This window comes from Ovis aries, chromosome 8 (genome assembly GCF_016772045.2).
Source record: "Ovis aries strain OAR_USU_Benz2616 breed Rambouillet chromosome 8, ARS-UI_Ramb_v3.0, whole genome shotgun sequence".
Classification (NCBI taxonomy): Eukaryota; Metazoa; Chordata; class Mammalia; order Artiodactyla; family Bovidae; genus Ovis; species Ovis aries.
Window position 1 is genome coordinate 10,037,285 of NC_056061.1, and position 19,459 is coordinate 10,056,743.

General features: G+C 40.6%; 1 protein-coding gene across 2 annotated transcripts in view; it reads right to left on the reverse strand.

The window, feature by feature from the left end:
- Nucleotides 1-19,459, reverse strand: part of UBE3D (ubiquitin protein ligase E3D) — a 329,217-nt gene that overhangs the window by 140,530 nt on the left and 169,228 nt on the right. For both annotated transcript variants that reach the window (XM_060419386.1, XM_042253172.2), the window contains 2 exons: nt 16,984-17,045; nt 1,307-1,427 (listed from right to left, as the gene is read on the reverse strand). In XM_060419386.1, coding sequence (XP_060275369.1) covers nt 1,403-1,427; nt 16,984-17,045 — 87 coding nt within the window. In that variant the 3' untranslated portion in view covers nt 1,307-1,402. The remainder of the gene's footprint in view (nt 1-1,306; nt 1,428-16,983; nt 17,046-19,459) is intronic.

A 19,459-nucleotide genomic window follows, 5' to 3' on the forward strand; every position in this document is an offset into this window, starting at 1 on the left:
CGAGGAATCCTTTTGATCTACTTCCTTTTTGGTAAATATTTATACTCCAAGTGTTAGTATGCTCACCTAAATAAATATCTTTCAGTTCTTTTTTCTTCCAGTCTGATTAGAAAATGTGATGGCATGCTAAGAGTGTAAACTCCTTGAGTTTAAAACAACTTATTAATGGTGTGTGGCAAAGTATTGGGTGCATGCACTAAAAGGTGTTCCTTTTAGTAAATATTTACTTACAGAATTTTGACTACCTCTGGGCTTAATAACAGCAACAATAATAGAAATAATAATGAACATTTCCAGAGGGAAAGTAATAATTCACTCTGTGTTTGGCATTGTGCTAGGTTTTAAATTACTTCTCTCATGTGAATCTCATAGCAACACATTATTTCTCCTTAACCAATGGGGAGATTAAACTTTGTAAAGGTTAAGTGTGCCATTCCCAAGATCACACATCCAGTAAATGAGAGAGCCAGATTCTGTCCCAAGGCTGTTTCCAAAGCCTACCATGCAAATTCTAATACTCTCACCTCACTACCTTTTCAACTTTCCTTCAGAGCGACTGAATAACTTTTTGGCGAGAGGTGTGCTCTGCAACAAGCAGGATCTTAGTTTTCTGATCAAGGACTTAACCCACACCCCCCGCAGCAGAAGCGTGAAGTCTGAACCATTGGCCCACCAGGGAAATCCCCAAAGCTGCTGAGTACCCTTTTAACCTCACCGTTTCCTTTCACATTTCCTCGCAAGATACAAATATTTACTGATTTCCATCCCCAACTCCCCTCCCATTTAGATCTACACCCCTGCAAAACAAATGTCAGATCTTATTACCTCCGCATGCCCATTATTTATGGTTCTTCCCAGGGGTGTGCTGGTAAATATTTAACAATCAACTTTGTGAGTAGAGGTTAGGAGATGAGCCCTGATTTGTGGTGTTTGATTTCCAAGACATAAATCCTGCTACCATGGGTAATTTCAAGCCACCGAGATGAGGCCACTGAACACACAGCTGGAAAGAGATGTGTTCAGCTCACTTTCTGCGTCTGGTGCAGGATGCTTAGCATACTCCCATACTGACTAGTGCAAGTGGAAAAATAAACTAAAACAATCCTCCTTCTTGGATCAACTTTGGAGGAATAACTAGGAAACATATCTGCTTTACACACTCACATACGGTTTGATGAGTTAAACTTATTTTTTTGTTCATCCAGATCAGTGGGTTGTCACAATGGGGTCCCCAGGCCAACAACTTCAGCATCATCACCTGGGAACTTGTTCCAAATGCAAATTCTGGGCCCCACCCCAGACTTACTGAATCAGAAAGATGGTGGTCGTTGTGGGAGTGAGGTCAGCCATCATTGCCTTCATCAGTGTTTTGATGAGACTCTAGGTGATTCTGTTTCTAATTTCAAAATCTCTCTTCCATTGCAGCACTGTGAAGGTAGAGAAATCAAGGTAGACAAAGCTAATCTTATGAGAGGACGCCAATGTCAACTTTAATGGGAAAAAAAAAGCAGGAAATGGTCATGGGTCTAGTAAGTAGGTAATGCACACTGTAGAGAAGAAAGGTCTCTGTTTTTTACCTCTTACCTGATTACTGCTCACATGTTTGAGTCACAAGAAGTGACTGTGAAACCTGTCTGCAGACAGTCTCTCTAAAACAGAGAAGCAGCTCACTGACTTTTTGAGATTCATCCCAGAAGCAATGGGATAGATCCAGCTGGAAAGCCTCACTCTTGGGTGTTCAGCTGAGGGAGCTCTGCTCTTCACCTAAGTGAGTTGAAACAAGCTTCCTACCTAAATTCAAGCTGGGTGTCTTCGGCTTCCCTGGTGGCTCAGATGGTAAAGAATCTGGCCGAAATGTGGGAGACCCGGGTCTAATCCCTTGGTTGGGAAGATCCCCTGGAGAACGGAATGGCAACCCTCCCTGGTATTCTTGCCTGGAGAATCCCACAGACAGAGGAGTCTGGCGGGCAACGCCCCCATGGGGTTGCAGAGTCAGACACAACTGAGTGAGTGGCTAGCACTAACACTGCCTGGGTTTACTCGGGGGTACTTTTTTTCTGCTTTTCTCAGTAGTTGACCTGTTTCAGATTCTTCCAAAGGGCTTGTTAAAACACATATTGCTGACTGCTGTCCCCATACCCGCCCAGTTCCAGATTCACTAGGCCCACCTATTTGCACTTGTGATGCTGAAGCCGTTGCACAGAGAAACACATTCCGCACTCTGAGAATACTGGCTGTGCATACATGCTCTAAGTTCTCTTCCCCTCTGGATCCTGTTCTTGGATTGTTAAGGAGCTGTTGGATTTTATCCTCAGGCTGGCCTGATGGAGTGGTTGGTGAGGGGATGTGTGCAGTGGAACTGGCAATAGCAAAGCTTTCATTTGTATAAAGCCATCACTGCAAAACAGAAACACAGTTTAATCAGAGCCATAATTGGTACATTGCACCAGGATTTTCATTTACTCTGCTACATCTCATTTTACTCTGAAGAGACATTTATTGCAGATAGTTTTTAAAGGAAAATTTTTATAATTAGAGAAGGCTTTATAAGTGTAATCAATTTTGGCTGATGGGAAGACTTTTTTAGAAATCAAAATGCACACTGGCATAAAAATACAAATACTGCAGAAACAAACATTATGCAATTGACAAGGTATTCATCAATATTCAAATATACTATTTCCAGCATCTCATTCAGGAATGAGTTGATACTTTCTCTGTGAAGACTCACTGTTCCTATTCCTGAAATGACCCAAAGACAAGAGTCATCAATACAGCCTATATTCCAAAGCACATGAATAACCAAATAGCAGTCATTAAGTTTGCAGGTGGCATCAAGCTAAGTGAGAATTACTCCAAAGGAGAAAAAAAAAAATACAGCACGACCTTGGTAATTTGGAGTAAAGGAGAAAAAATATAGCAACACTATCCTAGCAAGGCACTACACTGAAAGAGAAACTACAGATTGAGAAATAAAAGAAAGATCAGTACATAAGCAAGTTTGCCATTTATCCATTCATTTATTCAGTAATTAATTATTGAACACCTACTATCTGCCAGGTTCTGGGATAGAGCGCTAGGTAAAACAGACACTGTTTCTCACTCACGGAGCTCAGAGAGAGACGAGAGAGAGGGAGAGAGCCCTTAAACAAGTAAGCAAACAAATAAAACCTGAATTTCTAATTTTTATATGTGCTTTAAAGGAAAAGAGCAGAGGAATATGAAAAAGAACACTTTGGCTTGAGAGAAGAGGGATTATTTAGGTAGAATGGTCAGGGAAGCTTCTCTGAGGAGGTGACATTTATGAGCTGGGACATAAATGATGAGAAGCAGTTAGCTGCGGGGAGGAGGCTATTCCAGACAAGGACGGTTCCAGCCCAAGCGAACATCCTGTGGTTACTGCCTGGGCAGTAAAGGTCTAGGAACTGAGACAAGATCAGTGTGGTCTGAACACAGCAAACAAGAGAGAGGTAGCGAGAGATGAGGAGTGGGGAAGCATCCAGGTAAACATGCATCAGCAACACAGTGACATTTTAAAGCGGGGGAATCAGGGACTTTCCTGGTGGTCCAGCGGCTGAGACTCCACCTTCCAATCCAGAGGCTGTGGATCCCATCCCTGGTTGGGAAAGGAAGGTACCACAAGCCATGGGGCATGGCCAAAATTTTATTTAAAAAGCAGGGGGTCAGCAAACTTTCCCCACAAAGGGCCAGATATTAAACAGCTTAGAATTTTGTGGACCATAAGGTCTTTGTCCCAAGATCTCAACTCTACAGATGTAGCAAGAAAGCAGTCACAGACTATACTCAAATGATGTATGTGGCTGTGTTCCAATAAAACTTTATTTATACAAACAGGCACTGGATGGACTTAGCCGGTGGTCCAAATTCTTTCAGTCGCCAACCCCTGAAAGACTAAAAGCAGGAATGAGACTGGACTAGAAAACATAAGCAGGAGCAGGAAATTCATCATCTGAATGACTCAGGAAACTCATTTTCTAAATGAGTCAGCACTAGTCAGACTGTCACTTGCTACCACATTTTCCTTGGGCTCCACACTGAAGTGCAGTATCACATATGCATAAAGGTTCTAAACTAGTGATGATTATAGCTTTGGATAACTCTGACCAAGTGAAGAGTTTAAATGAGTTGACTTATTCAACACAACAGAGAAAAGGTAATAAAATAGTTTTCATGTATCTGAAGTGTCCCTTTTGCTGAGGATGTGTCCAGCTGTTTTCCCGGCTCACTGAGTGGAGAGACATGGAAACAAAGAGATAGGGAAAGTGAGATGTGAGGAGGAAATGGAACTCGAGGAATAGAATGGCCCGACGACATAAAAAGTTGTAAACATGGCCCCCGCTGGCTTTCCGCCCTGTTTCTGTGGCACACATGTCTATTCAGGACCACATTTTCAGGGAATATTTTCGTCCGTGTGTCTTAGGTATACCACTATTTAAAGGAATGCCATCCCAGGGAACTATACTCAGTAGCTTGTAACAACACAGAAAAGAATCGGAAAGAGATGTATATGCATATGTATAAGCGAATCACTGTGCTGTATGCCTAAACTAGGGCGACATTGTAAATCAACCATACTCCAATAAAAAAGGATGCCATATGTATACTTGTCAAGTGAATAGTTGGCCCATAACTTATCCTCTTTTAGACACTGCATCTTCCTTTTTCAAAAAGAAGCCTGCACGTGTTGATCGATCATTCTATGCCGGATGTGCTAAGTACTTACATGGATTTTCTCATTCACCTCGCATGATACTTCTATGAATCAACATTATTCTTTTCCTCGTTTTACTAAAACTTGAGTCCTTGCTATCATTGTCCTCATTTCACAGAAAACCTAGACTTGAAGGTGGTAAATAACTTTCTCAGTGCCCAAGAACTAGTAAATGGTAGACTCCAGTTGTTTTACTTTTAAAGTGAGGCCGTTTGAGGAATAGCTGTATTTACAGTTCTTTTGTAAATAGCACTGAGTGATATAAATCATGAAATTTCCACCTTTTTTTGTTTGCAGCATCAAAGGTTAAGAGAATGTGCTTTTGACCAACTTAGCTCACCCACAACTCTGTAAACATTTCCAGAAGATCAATGATTTTTTATTTATTGTCTATGTGTATGTATTGTGTGCTACTGCTACTGCTAAGTCGCTTCAGTCGTGTCCGACTCTGTGTGATCCCATAGACGGCAGCCCACCAGGCTCCCCCTTCTCTGGGATTCTCCAGGCAAGAACACTGGAGTGGGTTGCCATTTCCTTCTCCAATGCATGAAAGTGAAAAGTGAAAGTTAAGTCGCTCAATCGTATCCGACTCTTAGCGACCCCATGGACTGCAGCCTACCAGGCTCCTTCGTTCATAGGATTTTCCAGGCAAGAGTACTGGAGTGGGGTGCCATTGCCTTCTCTGTATTGTGTGAAAAGCCTCAAATCTTGGAATAGTCTTAAGATGTAGGTTCATTTTTCTAAGCTCTCCTAATATCTTTGGTAGTAATTAGGGTTTTATTTTCTTTAAACAGGAAACAGAGTTGCTTAGTCCTTTCTCTCATACTTCCAATATCTGAAATATTTGTGGGTTTGTTTTTTATTCGGTGGGTTCTTCCTCTTGTGTCTGACCTCCTTATCTGCTTAGATATCTTTTAGTCTAAGATGCTCATTTCCTTCAGAAAATTGTTTGTGAGAATTCTTTGAGGCCTAGGATGAAGGTGCAGTGCTCTGAAGAGCAATGGAACTTCCTTCTGCTAAGTGGTTGGAAGGATCACCAGTTTTAAGGTCAAAATAAACAAAATCCACAGCCTGCATTTTATTGGACTGCAAATCTGGGAGTTTGGGCTGCAAATCTGTGTTCAGATCAATTTGTCATTATGTCTTGTGTCTCCCTCTTTCCATCACTGCTTGATGTCAATATAAATATCCTTGTGTTCACTTGGAGGAGGATATGAATTGAATAATTGTGGTTCACCCTTTTCCTTTGAGGTCCCAGCCTGATGAGTGAAAGGTCTGCTATTATATTTCCCATAGTGGGCTTGGTCTTGTTCCCCACACCTCTTAGGTCAGCTGGATCAGCCCATTGGGACTAGCAATTTTCCTTAAAGCAGGTGTGGCTTCAGGAATTGTTCTGCCTCTCTGCACCCCACCTTCACTTAATTTTGTCCAGATATTTCTGTTACCTTGTTAGGTCTTTGATGGTCTTAAAAAGAGGGCTCTTATATTTTATAGTACTTTTTTCTCTAGTATTTTCCTATAGTTGTATAGCAAATAATTAACCTTACTCAAAGGAGGGTCTGACTTTTGGTCTTGGCTCCTGGGAGGTAATCTCTAAACTCTTGGAATGTTCTGCCTGATACAAGTGTGTCTTGGTTATCTAAGGGCCTTGGGTCACACCAACAGTCCATGGTGGGGGATGCAAGTCCCCAGGTATCAACCAACAGACTGTCTGCCATGTTTAAGTAACCAAGCTCTTATAGAAATTCTGGACACCAAGGCTCCGGTGAGTTTCTTGCCTGGCAATACTCCATGTGCATATTGTTATACATTGGTCTGGGAGAAGTTAGTCCTACATGTGACTCAACTGGTAGAGCAAGGGAAGCTTCACACGCTTCTACTCAACTGGTAGAGCTTCAAGCTTCACACAAGCTTCCTCCCTGGACTCTGACCCTATGTCTCTGCTCATGGTGGATTCTAATCTGAGTATTTTTGCTATAAGAAACCAAAACCATAACTATAATAGCTTCCATTGAGTACTGTGAATCCTTCTAGCAAATGATCAAACATGTGCATATCTTGGAAGCCCCAGATTTTCAACTGGTGTTAGAAGTAAGGGCAGTCTTGAGGAATTCCCTACCTCTGCAGTTGTTTTCAGCAGAAAGTTGTTGCATTCAATAGAAAGGTAGTCATATTACCTAGCCAGCCATATGACTGGAAATGAAAAAGTCTGAGATAATTAGAAATGCATTTACCTGCCTTTAGTCCATATTTTCATATAAAACTATTGACGAGTTAAATAACATGACTGAATTAAATTAACTTTAATCAAAACATTGGAACAGGCTTTGATGAATCAGACAGTCAAATGCTGACTCCATGATTTTTGAATGAAAGAAATGTCATTATATGTGAGAATGTATAAATATGAATAAATGTAACATATGTATATATAGGTATATATTTATAAATATACCTGATTATCAAACGAGTACTAGCTTAGGACTCAAGAGATGTGGGTAATACCTGTATAATTGATTTGACTGCTTTCTAGAAAGACGACGTTGGTGACTCTTTCATTTCCTTGAAACTACTTCCTCACAAATCCAGTGACATAGGTCAGGGGTTCTCAGTGGGGATGACATTGCCTATGAGAGGCCATTTTGGAAATGGAGTGGGTGATTTTTTGTTGTCATAACTTTTGAGAGTATTGACATTTAGGTAGAGTCTGGGATTTTAAATGTCCCACAAGCCATGGCATAGAACTGCTCGGAGAAGAACTGTTCCATATCCTATATGCAATTTCTGGATATTTTACCAGACATTCAGTTAGGTGAAACACCTGTTTATAATTAACTGAGCCTAGACACAAACTCTATTTTATACATGAAAACAACATATGTTTTGCATGATTTTAATACATGTGGAATCTTCCAGATATACAACTGCTATGTGATTGAGAGAAGACTGCACACTGTCTTGCTTGGCACTTTCCCAGCAATGTTGCTTATGTGTTTGAGTCCCTGAGACACCTCACCCACCACCTGCAGAGTTGGAATGCCATGGTGTAAGCACAGATGGCTTCACCAGGCCCTCAGAGTGGTCCTAAACTGAGTATTGGCCTGTTGAAGTGGAGGTTGTTATTATGACAAATTACTTCTTTCATTTCTTCATTGTATTGAAGTTAGTACATTATGGTTTTAAATTATATATATATATGTAGGTTATCATATCTACAGATTTCACTTCTTTGTGGTGTCCTGGTCTGCCTGTCAAATATTCTCTAGGCCACTTGTATACACACACACACACACACACACACACACACACACACACACAAATGGGGAATCCCCCTTTTTTTAAAAAAAGATATTCCACATTAAGAATATGCCAAGGAAAAGAATTCTCTAAACTCTTCTTTCCTCATTCCACAAATTAGCTTGGTTTGGACTCTATGTGATGAAACACTTTGGAAGTGTTTCTATATGGCTTCATAATCACTTGTTCCTTTAAGGCGTGGTCTATAACCAAGGATCATCGTCTGGTTCAGAGAAGAAGAAAGGAACCCATCAAGTCCATTTTCCGAGGTAGCCTCTGCTTAGGACCAAGTGATCAGGTCTTCATTTCAGCGTAATTCACTTCAGTGAGCTTACTTCTAAGCAGCAGAATCACATGGATGAGCGATGATCAGTTGATGAGGGTCCTTCATCAAAAAGTACTTGTCATCTAAATGGGGAGAATGTTTTAAACTTAAAAGACTGTGACATTGTGCAGGGAATGGAAGAAGCTGAAGGGTGAGGTACAAGCAAAATGCTGTGGAGAGCTTCTGTGGGGAGAGCTCATTTGACCTGGGAGAAGAGGAAAGGTTTTGAGAAGTGGGAGAGGGTGTTTCAGGCACTGAATCAGCAGGGACAAAGTGGAAGCTAGAAAGTGTAAGGCTGACCATGGGAGAGTCTGGCCCATGGTCTCAGAAATTTCACATCAGTGAAGCGAAGCGGACAAGGTGAGGCTGGAAGGGTAGCTTGGTACCCGATCATGGAGGACCTTGAAAGTCAGGCTGAGAAGTCCTGACAGGATTGTGAGGCAATTCTGCAGCAAGCCATGAAGTTTTGCTGTTCAATCACCAAATTGTGTCCAATTCTTTGTGACCCCATGAACTGTAGCACACCAGGCTTTCCCGTCCTTCACTATCTCCCAGAGTTTGCTCAAATTCATATGCATTGAGTCAGTAATTTGAGGAGAGTCACACAATCAGAGCCCTGGTTTCTGAAAACATTCTAGCTGACCTCTGCTGGATGCACAGGTAGAGAGAAAGACACTTCTGCTCGTAGGTGGTTATACCAGCCCAGATGAGACTTCCAGGTGAGGCACCCACGTGAGGCTGGGATACGGAGCGGCAGCTGGGCTGGATGAAGAGGGCAAAGAGAGACAGAGGAGGAGGATGGTGAGGAAGGGCTCTGCCTGAATGCCTGAGTAAGGTGACAACGCTATAGCCTAGATGCCAATCACCAGGGGAGGGCTGCCCAGGAAGACAGAGGCAATAATGAGCCTGGTTTTCAGACCAACTGGATTTGAAAGACAGGTACCGTATGCACATGGGGATGTCCAGCAAGCAATTAGAAGAAAGGGCTGGAATGCTCAAAATTTTCCAGATTATCCGTCATATCTCTGCTGCCCTCTCCTCCTCCAAGAACCTCTCCTCTGTCAGGACTGAAAGGTTACCATGGTTACTGAACGTAGCACCATGGATAAGAACTCATGCTCTGGATACGACTGAGTTAGAGTCCAATACTCATTCTCCTCTCTCTGGTTGTATGACATTGGGTGGGTCAGTGGATTTCTCCAAGTCTTAGCTTCCTCATCAACAAAATGGTGCTTAGAAAAGGTATCTTCAATGTAATCCTTCCACAAATAAATGAGTGACTACCTAGCATATTGCAAATGCCTAAAAATGTTACCTGTTATTGAACCAGATGGCTTACCATTCCACAAACACACCTCAACTCTCCTACTTCTGGTTATCGGTCCCTGCTGCTGTTCTCTGCTTAGAATGTTCTTCTATCTGACCCTAATCCATCCACCAACAGATGTCACTCTACCTGTTCACTTGGCTTCCTACTCAAGATTTTGAAATCTTATTTCTCCATGACTATAAGAGCTGGAGTTGGAATCTGGAATAAACTCGACTGGAAGCGTGCACACTCACTGTGACGATTAAAGAATCTTGGCTGGCTCGCAAGAGGCAATGCAGGCTTTGTTCTCTTACAGAAAACACTCTGACTCTGTGAGGCTTTCCTAATATGTGTTACTAGAAGGATTATGTAGCAAGCATCTCACCAAACACAGGCTTTATTGAGCATAAAAAGGACAAAAATGAAATCTTGGGAGGCCCAAACAAGTTTGGTGTTGTCTAACATTTGCTATGCTTTAATCTTTGTGGAGAGTTGAGTGCTTTTTCTTTGGCACTTCTGTTGTGGATTCCTCTTTGGCAGCATTTTCCCAGGTAGAAAGTGCTACCAGCCAGTTCTTTCCTGCTCCCTTCCGCCCACACTTTGTTTTGGCAAATATAACTTGCCTGGGAGCTTCAGAAATGCTGCTCTGCACAGCCCTCATGCCAAATTGGAAGAGACGCTATTCTCTGTAAAATTAAGATAAGCGTTCAGAAGAGCCAATCTGCTTCCAAATATGATTTTAACAAATTTTTTAAGTCAACTGAAACAGTAGCTCAATGTCATTCTTTGGGTTTCTACTTATTACACTATCTTTCTTTTGTTTTCGAACAGTTCCTGTAGCGATATAATGAAAATAACCTTTATTTTTTTCCAGCTGCAAAGAGAGAACCATAAATTATTCCTTACCCTAGTTTCCTTTCAATACACACAAAAGCCAGTGCTTGCTCTGCCCCAATAAATCAAAGCTTCAAAAAGGGCAAGGCAGCTAATCAGAGAATGCAGCTTCCACTAACTAGACAATGAAATCCTGTGTCTGTCATCTTTGGAATTAATAAGAGATAAAGTGCCACTTTACACAAAGTTTCCAAACCAGGTCAGGAAAGAGTCGGGACATAGAATGGATTTGCAAACCTGGTCATTATAGTCATCTAGGAGCATATGATTCAATCAAGATTGGATTTTCATCTGCATTTCACAGCCATGGGTTAATGTCTTCAAATGCATTTATGATAGAACCAAAGATTTAATCACTGTACTTCTGAAAATTATATTTTCAAAAGAGGAATATTTTTGAGCTGGTAAGGAAAATGTTTCTAAGAGAAATTGATATCGAAAACAGCCCTGAAGGATGTAAGAGCTTTCAACAGAGATGCACATTTTGTAAAAATGGACTGACTCAGATTACAGGATTGTGTCCAATTGATTCAGCTTTTCCAGTTTTCCATCTTAATGTCCTCAAGAGCATAATTAATGATGACAACACTTAATAGATGCCCTCTCTGTACGAGATACCATGCTGAGCACAGGCTTGAGGAGATGAATGAAACATTCGGCCTGCCCTCAAGGGACTTGTAGCCTTCAAAAGGTTCGAACTCCAGTTTAACTTTATTACACAAAATAAAACAGAAAAATCATTATAAATTGATTTTGACATTCACTTGGAAGCTCTACATGAGATTTTTGCTTCACAGCAATTTTCTCTGAAAATAAAATCAAATGACCTAAGATACAAAGAAGATGGCTCTTCTTTTTCAATTTTCATACTCTTTTAATTTAAAAAAGTACATTAATAAACCTATGTAACATCAGATATGATGAAGGTATGCAATATGTTACTCTGATACATTTTTATCTACTATTGCCAATGAAGTAATATCACCTCACACAATTAGTACAATAGTGTTATCTCTATTCATTATCCTGTGCTCTCCATGGCTTATTTACTACTTGTTTATAAGTTTGCACCCTTAAACAACAACAATCCTATTACCCCAGTGCCCAGTCCCTAGTGACCACCATTGATCACTCTGTGTTTTACAGGTTTGACATTTTTACATTTCACATATAAGTGATATCACATAGTACTTCTTTCTTGAAGATAGCTTTCCTAGGATAGAATATAACTGCAAAAATCAGCTGAATTCAATCAATTTTCACCATAGCCATAGCCATATCCACAAATTTAGTAATTCTGTATAACTGCTTGAAACTTAAACTAGAAAGAAAAAAATTGGTTAATGCCTATAACAATTCAGTGAGGGTAGAATACTCAAAAATATGTAACTGTATTGGAGTCCCAGCTTCAAACAGTGCCAAGAAACTTCCTGGAAGAAATTCATTTCAAAAACAAAATTCTGCACATGGGTTTGGTTCAAAAGTGGCATTTTTGTGTGTGGTACTCAAAATTTAAGTCTAGCCAATGGCATGGGGACTTCAAATGTTTAAAATTGCTAATCAGTTTTCACTAAGTACAAACTACAGACACTGGGGTGCAGGGAAACACTGCTTTGGGATTTATGTCACAAACTGTAACACAAAATAGATTCAACTTTTTCCTCTTTCTGTAGGAGAATGGCTTATCCAAGTTTCCAAGACAACTGCACCCTTTTGTTGCAATGGGGGACATCCAGGAGAAAGAGACACTATACTCACACTCAACAGCCCCACCATGGATACCTTGGCAATGGAGATTATCCAAACGATGCTGGATAAAACAAAATGAAAATGGAGATGCCACAGGGAAGGTTACAGACTGCAGGTGATACATATGAACACCCCTTAGATAGAATTCTCCAGGGAGCTGCAGAATTTTCACCAGCAGATGAGGATAAGAACCAGAGAATTATGGTTCACTTGTACTCATCTAACCCCACCTGTCTACTTCCCTATGCTGAGCTGACTACAGTAGACTATACAGATATGAAGGTGTGTGTGTTTGTCACTCAGTCATATCCAACTCTTTGCAACCCCATGGACTGTAGCCCGCCAGGCTCCTCCATCCATAGAACTCTCCAGGCAAGAAAACTGGAGTGGATAGCCATTCTCTTCTCCAGAGGATCTTCCTGACCCAGGAACTAAACCCAGGTCTCCTGCATTGCAGGCAGATTCTTTGTCATCTGAGCCACCAGGGTTACATTACTCAAATATTAGTTCTTACTTCATTTCAAGAATATGTTGAATTATTTTCTAAGAAGAAAAGGGCTCACTTTTCTGAAATGTAGTAACATATTCAACAACTTCTTTCCCATCTTAACTTCTGGTTAAGTATTTTACACTGCTGGCGCCCTATAGCTTGATGCTGAACATAAGGGAAGGAGAAAAATACCCAAGAGAATTAAGAATATAACAGAATGGCTTGCTCACCACGAAGACTTCACCTTGGTCTCCTGAGAACCAGTGACACTGAACAGCAAAAAAGAACTCCTGGTACTTCTGGAAATTATATAAAAGGCACATTGGACTGGTTAGAAACTTCTGGGTTGGCTTCCTTTCCTCTCAAAGATTATTGCAAAAGTTTTTCTGCTTGCAAGAGAATATTGAAAAAGAACTCATTGTAAAAGGCCTATGTGAAAGTGCTGAGAATAGGTTATCCTGCACTGTGGTAGATCAGAGTTGACTGCACATGGAAAAGGATGTATCCTACTCTACTTTTAATGGCCTTCAAAAATGATTAAGAGTAGAAGAGGAAAAAGCACTGACAAAATTGTTATGGTCAAGATGTCCTTTGACAGTTTTTTGGGAATTGGAAAGCCACTTCTTGTTTTGTAACAATAGATCATCCTTTGTTTCTCAATCTACTGGGTGCTTTGCTACCAGATTAATTTTCCTAATGTATCACCTTCATCATATCATTCTCCTGCTTAAAATTTCAGAAAATAAATTTCATAGGCAGTGGGAAGGAGGAGTGGCAAAGAATAGCTAACTCATGGAATAATAATTACAGCTAAAATGTATGGTTCACAAGGCAACATTCTAAACACTATGAATGTGTTAACCCATGTAATACTCAAAAATTCCTGACATAGATACTAATTTTTGTATCTCATTTTAAAGATGAGGTTGCAGGGACTTCCTGGCAGTCCAGTGGTTAAGACTCCAAGCTCCCAATGCAGGTGGCACGGGTGCCATCTCTGGTAGGGGATCTAAGATTTCCCGTGTGGCACAGGAAAAAAAAAAAAAGAATATGAGGCTAAAGATGGCCAAAAAATCACATGAAAAAATGTTCAACATAGCTAATTTTTAGAGAAATGCAAATCAAAACTACAGTATCACCTCATACCAGTCAGAATGGCCATCATCAAAAAGTCTACAAACAATAAATGCTGGAAAGGATGTGGAGAAATGGGAACCCTCCTACACTGTTGGTGGGAGTGTAAATGGGCGAAGCCACTACAGAAAGCATTGTGGAGGTTCCTTAAAAAACTAAAAATGGAACTACCAAATGACCCAGCAATCCCATTCCTGGGCATATATTTGGAGAAAACCAAAATTAAAAAGAAATACACACACCAGTGTTCACTGCAGCGCTGTTTACAATAGCCAGGACACGGAAGCAATCTGAATGTCCATCAACGGGGGGATGGATAAGGAGGATGCGATACACATATAAAACAGAAGAGCACTCAGCCTTAAAAAGAACACAACAATGTCACCTGCAGCAACGTGGAGGTTCCTAGAGAGTGCCAAACTAAGTGAAGAAAGACAGAGAAAGAAAAATGTCATATGGCATTGGTTATAAGCTGAATCTTCAAAGGCTACAAATGAACGTAACCTACCAAACAGAAAGAGAGTTACAGATGAAGAAAACAAACTTATGGTTACTGAGCGGAACAAGGGGAGGGATAAACTGGAACTGGGGTTGATGCACACATACTGCTATATATACAATAGATAATCAAGGACCTACTGTATAGTACAAGTAACTCTACTCAATACTCCATAATGGCTTATATGGGAAACGAATCTAAAAAAGAGTGGATATATGTATATGTATAACTGATTCACTTTCTTGTACACCTGAAACTAACACATCATTGTAAATCACCTATACTCCAAATTTGAAACAAAACAAAAAATAAAGATGAAGTTAGTAACTTTCTCATGATTTCACAGGGGACATTTCAACCAGGCAGTCAGACTCAAGTGCCCTTTCACTGTTAAACACTGCCGCTGAACCCCAGGGCTCAAAAGGCCTTCAGAGGCACAAAAGACAGATGTGTCCCTTAATCGTGCTGTGCTCAGTCCTGAAAAGTCAGGGGGAAGATTCTCTGGTTTCGTGATGGCCTTCAGTGCTTTCTACTAATACAAACTAACAAGAACTCTTTTTCTGTCTTATCATTCACTTCCCATCTCAACTCCTCCAGTCTAGCCAAATGTTCTTACCACCCTGAAATGCTCTTCTTCTTGGGTGTCTTCATCTTCCTGTCCTTACAACTCTTAATGATCACTTAAAGCCCCCATCAAAGCCTGCCTCATCCAACAAGCTCATCTCCCTCAGCCACGTGCATCGGGAGGAGGCTCTCTGGACTCCTACAGCCACTGTGGTCTATACCAGTGGTTTGGTATCATCACTTACCCCTTTGTGGGGCTCTCTTCTCAGGCGCTTTTTCTCACCTCCCATTCTAAATGTTAATCCTTTCAAAAGAAGGTCTCAGGACAGTATGCACTCAGAGAGACTCTGTTGATTGTGAAAGAAATACAACCATTAAATGTGCCCCAGGCAGCAGACGTTATGGAGAAGAAATCCTTGGTTTGACAGAACAAAGCAAAGGAGTATATAAATACAAGTGTTTTCTAAAATTGCCTTGAACAATTATCACAGGGTTGAAAAGATACACAGGGAATGTGTTTTATTGATCAAGCCTCTTTTTTTCCTCTAGTGATTTCTAACACATATATTTTCAATCTGCTTGTGATTTCTTTACAAAAATTTAGAAATATGTTTCAACTTATTTTTGTTAAAATAAAACAGCATACTCTGCTATGCTAGATGAGAAAGAACCTTGGCCAGTTTTTCTTTTTTCTTGACATTGCTTCTTAGATTTAATTGAATTAAAATGTGGAAATTTAATTCAATCCCTTTGTTACTTTAGGTACATTATTTCAAGAAATCTTTCTTAACATTTGCACTAAACTTTGTAATCATATGAACAAGTGAGAGGATTTATAGTGCCCTTTGTCAAGTTTATTATTCAGAATATTTGTAGGGGTCGGGGAGGAGCTGCAAATGAGTAACTTTTTTCCAAAAGTTGAAGTAGATGGTATACTTTCTGAGTCCAATATGTACTACTGTGTATGTGTGCATGCTAAGTCGCTTCAGGCATGTCTGACTCTTTGTGACCCTATGGACTGTAGCCTACCAAGCTCCTCTTGTCTAAGGGATTTTCTAGGCAAGAATACTGGAATGGGTTGCCATGCCCTCCTCCAGGGGATCTTCCCAACCCGGGGACCGACCCTGCGTCTCCTGTGGCTCCTGTACTGTAGGCAAATCTTTACTGCTGAGCCACCAGGGAAGCCCAGTATGGGCTTTATAGAAATCTTTACCTCTGAGCTACTGGGGAAGACCAACATGGGCTTTATGATGGAACATAAAACTAATGGTGACTGATTTTGTACTCTCACCATCCTATGAAGAGAAAGCTTCATGTGAAGAGGCCACGCCAGTTTCCAACCCTAAGTCTTGATTCTGGAAGGGAGTATATGAAAGGGTAACCAAGGCAGGTGCTTCTGGCTCCTTTTCCTGGAAACAGTACTCCTCAGGGAGAAATGAGAGGGTGGTGGTGGCGGGAAGTGTAAAGGGAAATACCGGTCAGAGATCTGTGTCCTGTTTCCAAACACTGGTTTCCTAAGACTCAGTGGAGAAATAGAGATGCCATTATTATATCAGCACTTACAGAATGCTTTGTTTCTATAATTCCTTTCCCAGCTTAAGTCTGCAGAAAGCCTGCCATGGCCTCCTGAAGCCTGGGAGGGTTCTGGGCAAAGGGTAACAAGTCGTGCTTTTTTTGAAAAACCTTTAGAAAAGGTTCAGCCAGAAACTGCAGTAGGTAGTTTACGGCTGCAATGATTTTCAATTAGGTTACTCATTTATGGTATTCCCGATTTGGGTCTTTGTAGTAGATGTATTGAAATCTGCATCCAATATACTGATAGAGTGTATATAAACAAATTTTGGCCATAAAGATTCTTATCTTTTTTTTTTTTTTGGCCTACAAAACAAGTAATAAAATAGCAGGAAAAAGTTTTAATCTATGAAATGTTAAGAGATCAAATAAAAATATTAAAGAAAGGCTGTGGAAGGTCACAGATAAGTTACCTTACCTCACAAGGCAGAACGGGGACACAAATCCTGCACTCCAATTGTGCCTTGTACTCCAAGGACCCTAGAACAAATGCGAAGTCTTGAAAATGGGTTTCTTAATTTATCCATAACAGGATTGAGAACAAATTCGTTTTGTCTATTTATCAATAAAAATGGACTCATTTTTAAAATAAAGAAAATAGTATAGTTTGGATGCTTTTAAACATGTTTTGATCAAGTGTTTCTCTTGTTATTCTTCTTAAAACTAGAGAAATTATCTCTTAAAATAACTTATTTCCATCTAAGTCCCCGCAACTTTTTCTCCCAGATTAAGGAATGGTGAGCTCCAGTCAACAGATAAAAGCTTGAAGTATCTCAAGAGGCAAACAAAGAGAAATTTTTATATAAAGTCACACTGAATGTTGTTGAGAATTAAGATTATATTTAAGAATGCATATAACGGTTTAGGAAAAAGCAAGAGAGTTCCAGAAAAACATCTATTTCTGCTTTATTGACTATGCCAAAGCCTTTAACTGTGTGGATCACAATAAACTGTGGAAAATTCGGAAAGAGATGGGAATACCAGCCCACCTGACCTGCCTCTTGAGAAACCTATATGCAGGTCAGGAAGCAGCAGTTAGAACTGGACATGGAACAACAGACTGGTTCCAAATAGGAAAAGGAGTACGTCAAGGCTGTATATCGTCACCCTGCTTATTTAACTTCTATGCAGAGTACATCATGAGAAATGCTGGGCTGGAAGAAGCACAAGCTGGAATCAAGATTGCTGGAAGAAATATCAATAACCTCAGATATGCAGATGATACCACCCTTATGGCAGAAAGTGAAGAGGAACTAAAAAGCCTCTTGATGAAAGTGAAAGAGGAGAGTGAAAAAGTTGGCTTAAAGCTCAACATTCAGAAAACAAAGATCATGGCATCTGGTCCCATCACTTCATGGGAAATAGATGGGGAAAAAGTGGAAACAATGTCAGACTTTATTTTTGGGGGCTCCAAAATCACTGCAGATGGTGATTGCAGCCATGAGATTAAAAGACACTTACTCCTTGGAAGGAAAGTTATGACCAACCTACATAGCATATTGAAAAGCAGAGACATTACTTCGCCAACAAAGGTCCGTCTAGTCAAGGCTATGGTTTTTCCAGTGGTCATGTATGGATGTGAGAGTTGGACTGTGAAGAAAGCTGAGCACCAAAGAATTGATGCTTTTGAACTGTGGTGTTGGAGAAGACTCTTGAGAGTCCCTTGGACTGCAAGGAGATCCAACTAGTCCATCCTAAAGGAAATCAGTCCTGGGTGTTCACTGGAAGGACTGATGCTGAAGCTGGAACTCCAATACTTTGGCCACCTCATGTGAAGAGTTGACTCACTGGAAAAGACCCTGATGCTGGGAGGGATCTGGGGCAGGAGGAGAAGGGGACGACAGAGGATGAGATGGCTGGATGGCATCACTGACTCGATGGACCTAAGTTTGAGTGAACTCCGGGAGTTGGTAATGGACAGGGAGGCCTGGTGTGCTGCAATACATGGGGTCTCAAAATTGGACACGACGGAGTGACTGAACTGAACTGAACTGATCTGATAATGGTTTAGATAAGCAATGTAACCCTGCCTCTGATTTGTAAGATAAATGTTAAAGCTTTTCTAACTGCAGAATAAGATGTACCACTCATCCCAACATCCTGAATTCCAACAAAACACGAACCCAATTGATCTTTGTTATACACTAAGAACAAAAACAAATGTTCCAGGGTCAGCAACTAGCCTGGCTTTATCTATCAGGCAAAACCATTTAACCTTGTCAGCACTTTTTACTACAAGGGCTTACTGATGGGTTTAATTACCAAAGTGGTTACTACAAACCCAATTACATCTGGGTTCTAGTCAGCTCTTCTGTAATCAATGGAATCAAACAAGCTTTGCTAATATCCAGGTGTATCCTTGTTTAGCCAAGCCACTTTTGGCAACAGATATATGGTTGTGGTTTCTACTCCATTTGCTGGAATTTAACAATGTATCTCCACAGTCAGTCCTAATAGAGTTGAAACATTTTGTACATTTTAGGCTCAACTTGCACCTCCCTTCACTCTCCCTTTATCCAGTTTTTTCTTATTGTACTTATTATTTTTAAAAATTGTACTGCTGTACAATATAACATGTGCATATGTGCTAAGTCGCTTCAGTCCTCTCTGACTCTGTGATCCTATGCAGTGTGGCCCACCAGGTTCCTCTATCCATGGGATTTCCCAGGCAAGAATACTGGAATGGGTTGCCATTTCCTTCTCCAGTGGATCTTCCTGACCCAAGGATCAAACCTGAGTCTCTTACATCTCCCGCATTGGCAGGTGGGTTCTTTACCACTAGCACCACCTGGGAAGTGCCATAACATAACTTAACACAGTATTTTATAATAACATATAGTACTTTTTTTTCAGAGAAGGCAATGGCAACCCACTCCAATACTCTTGCTTGGAAA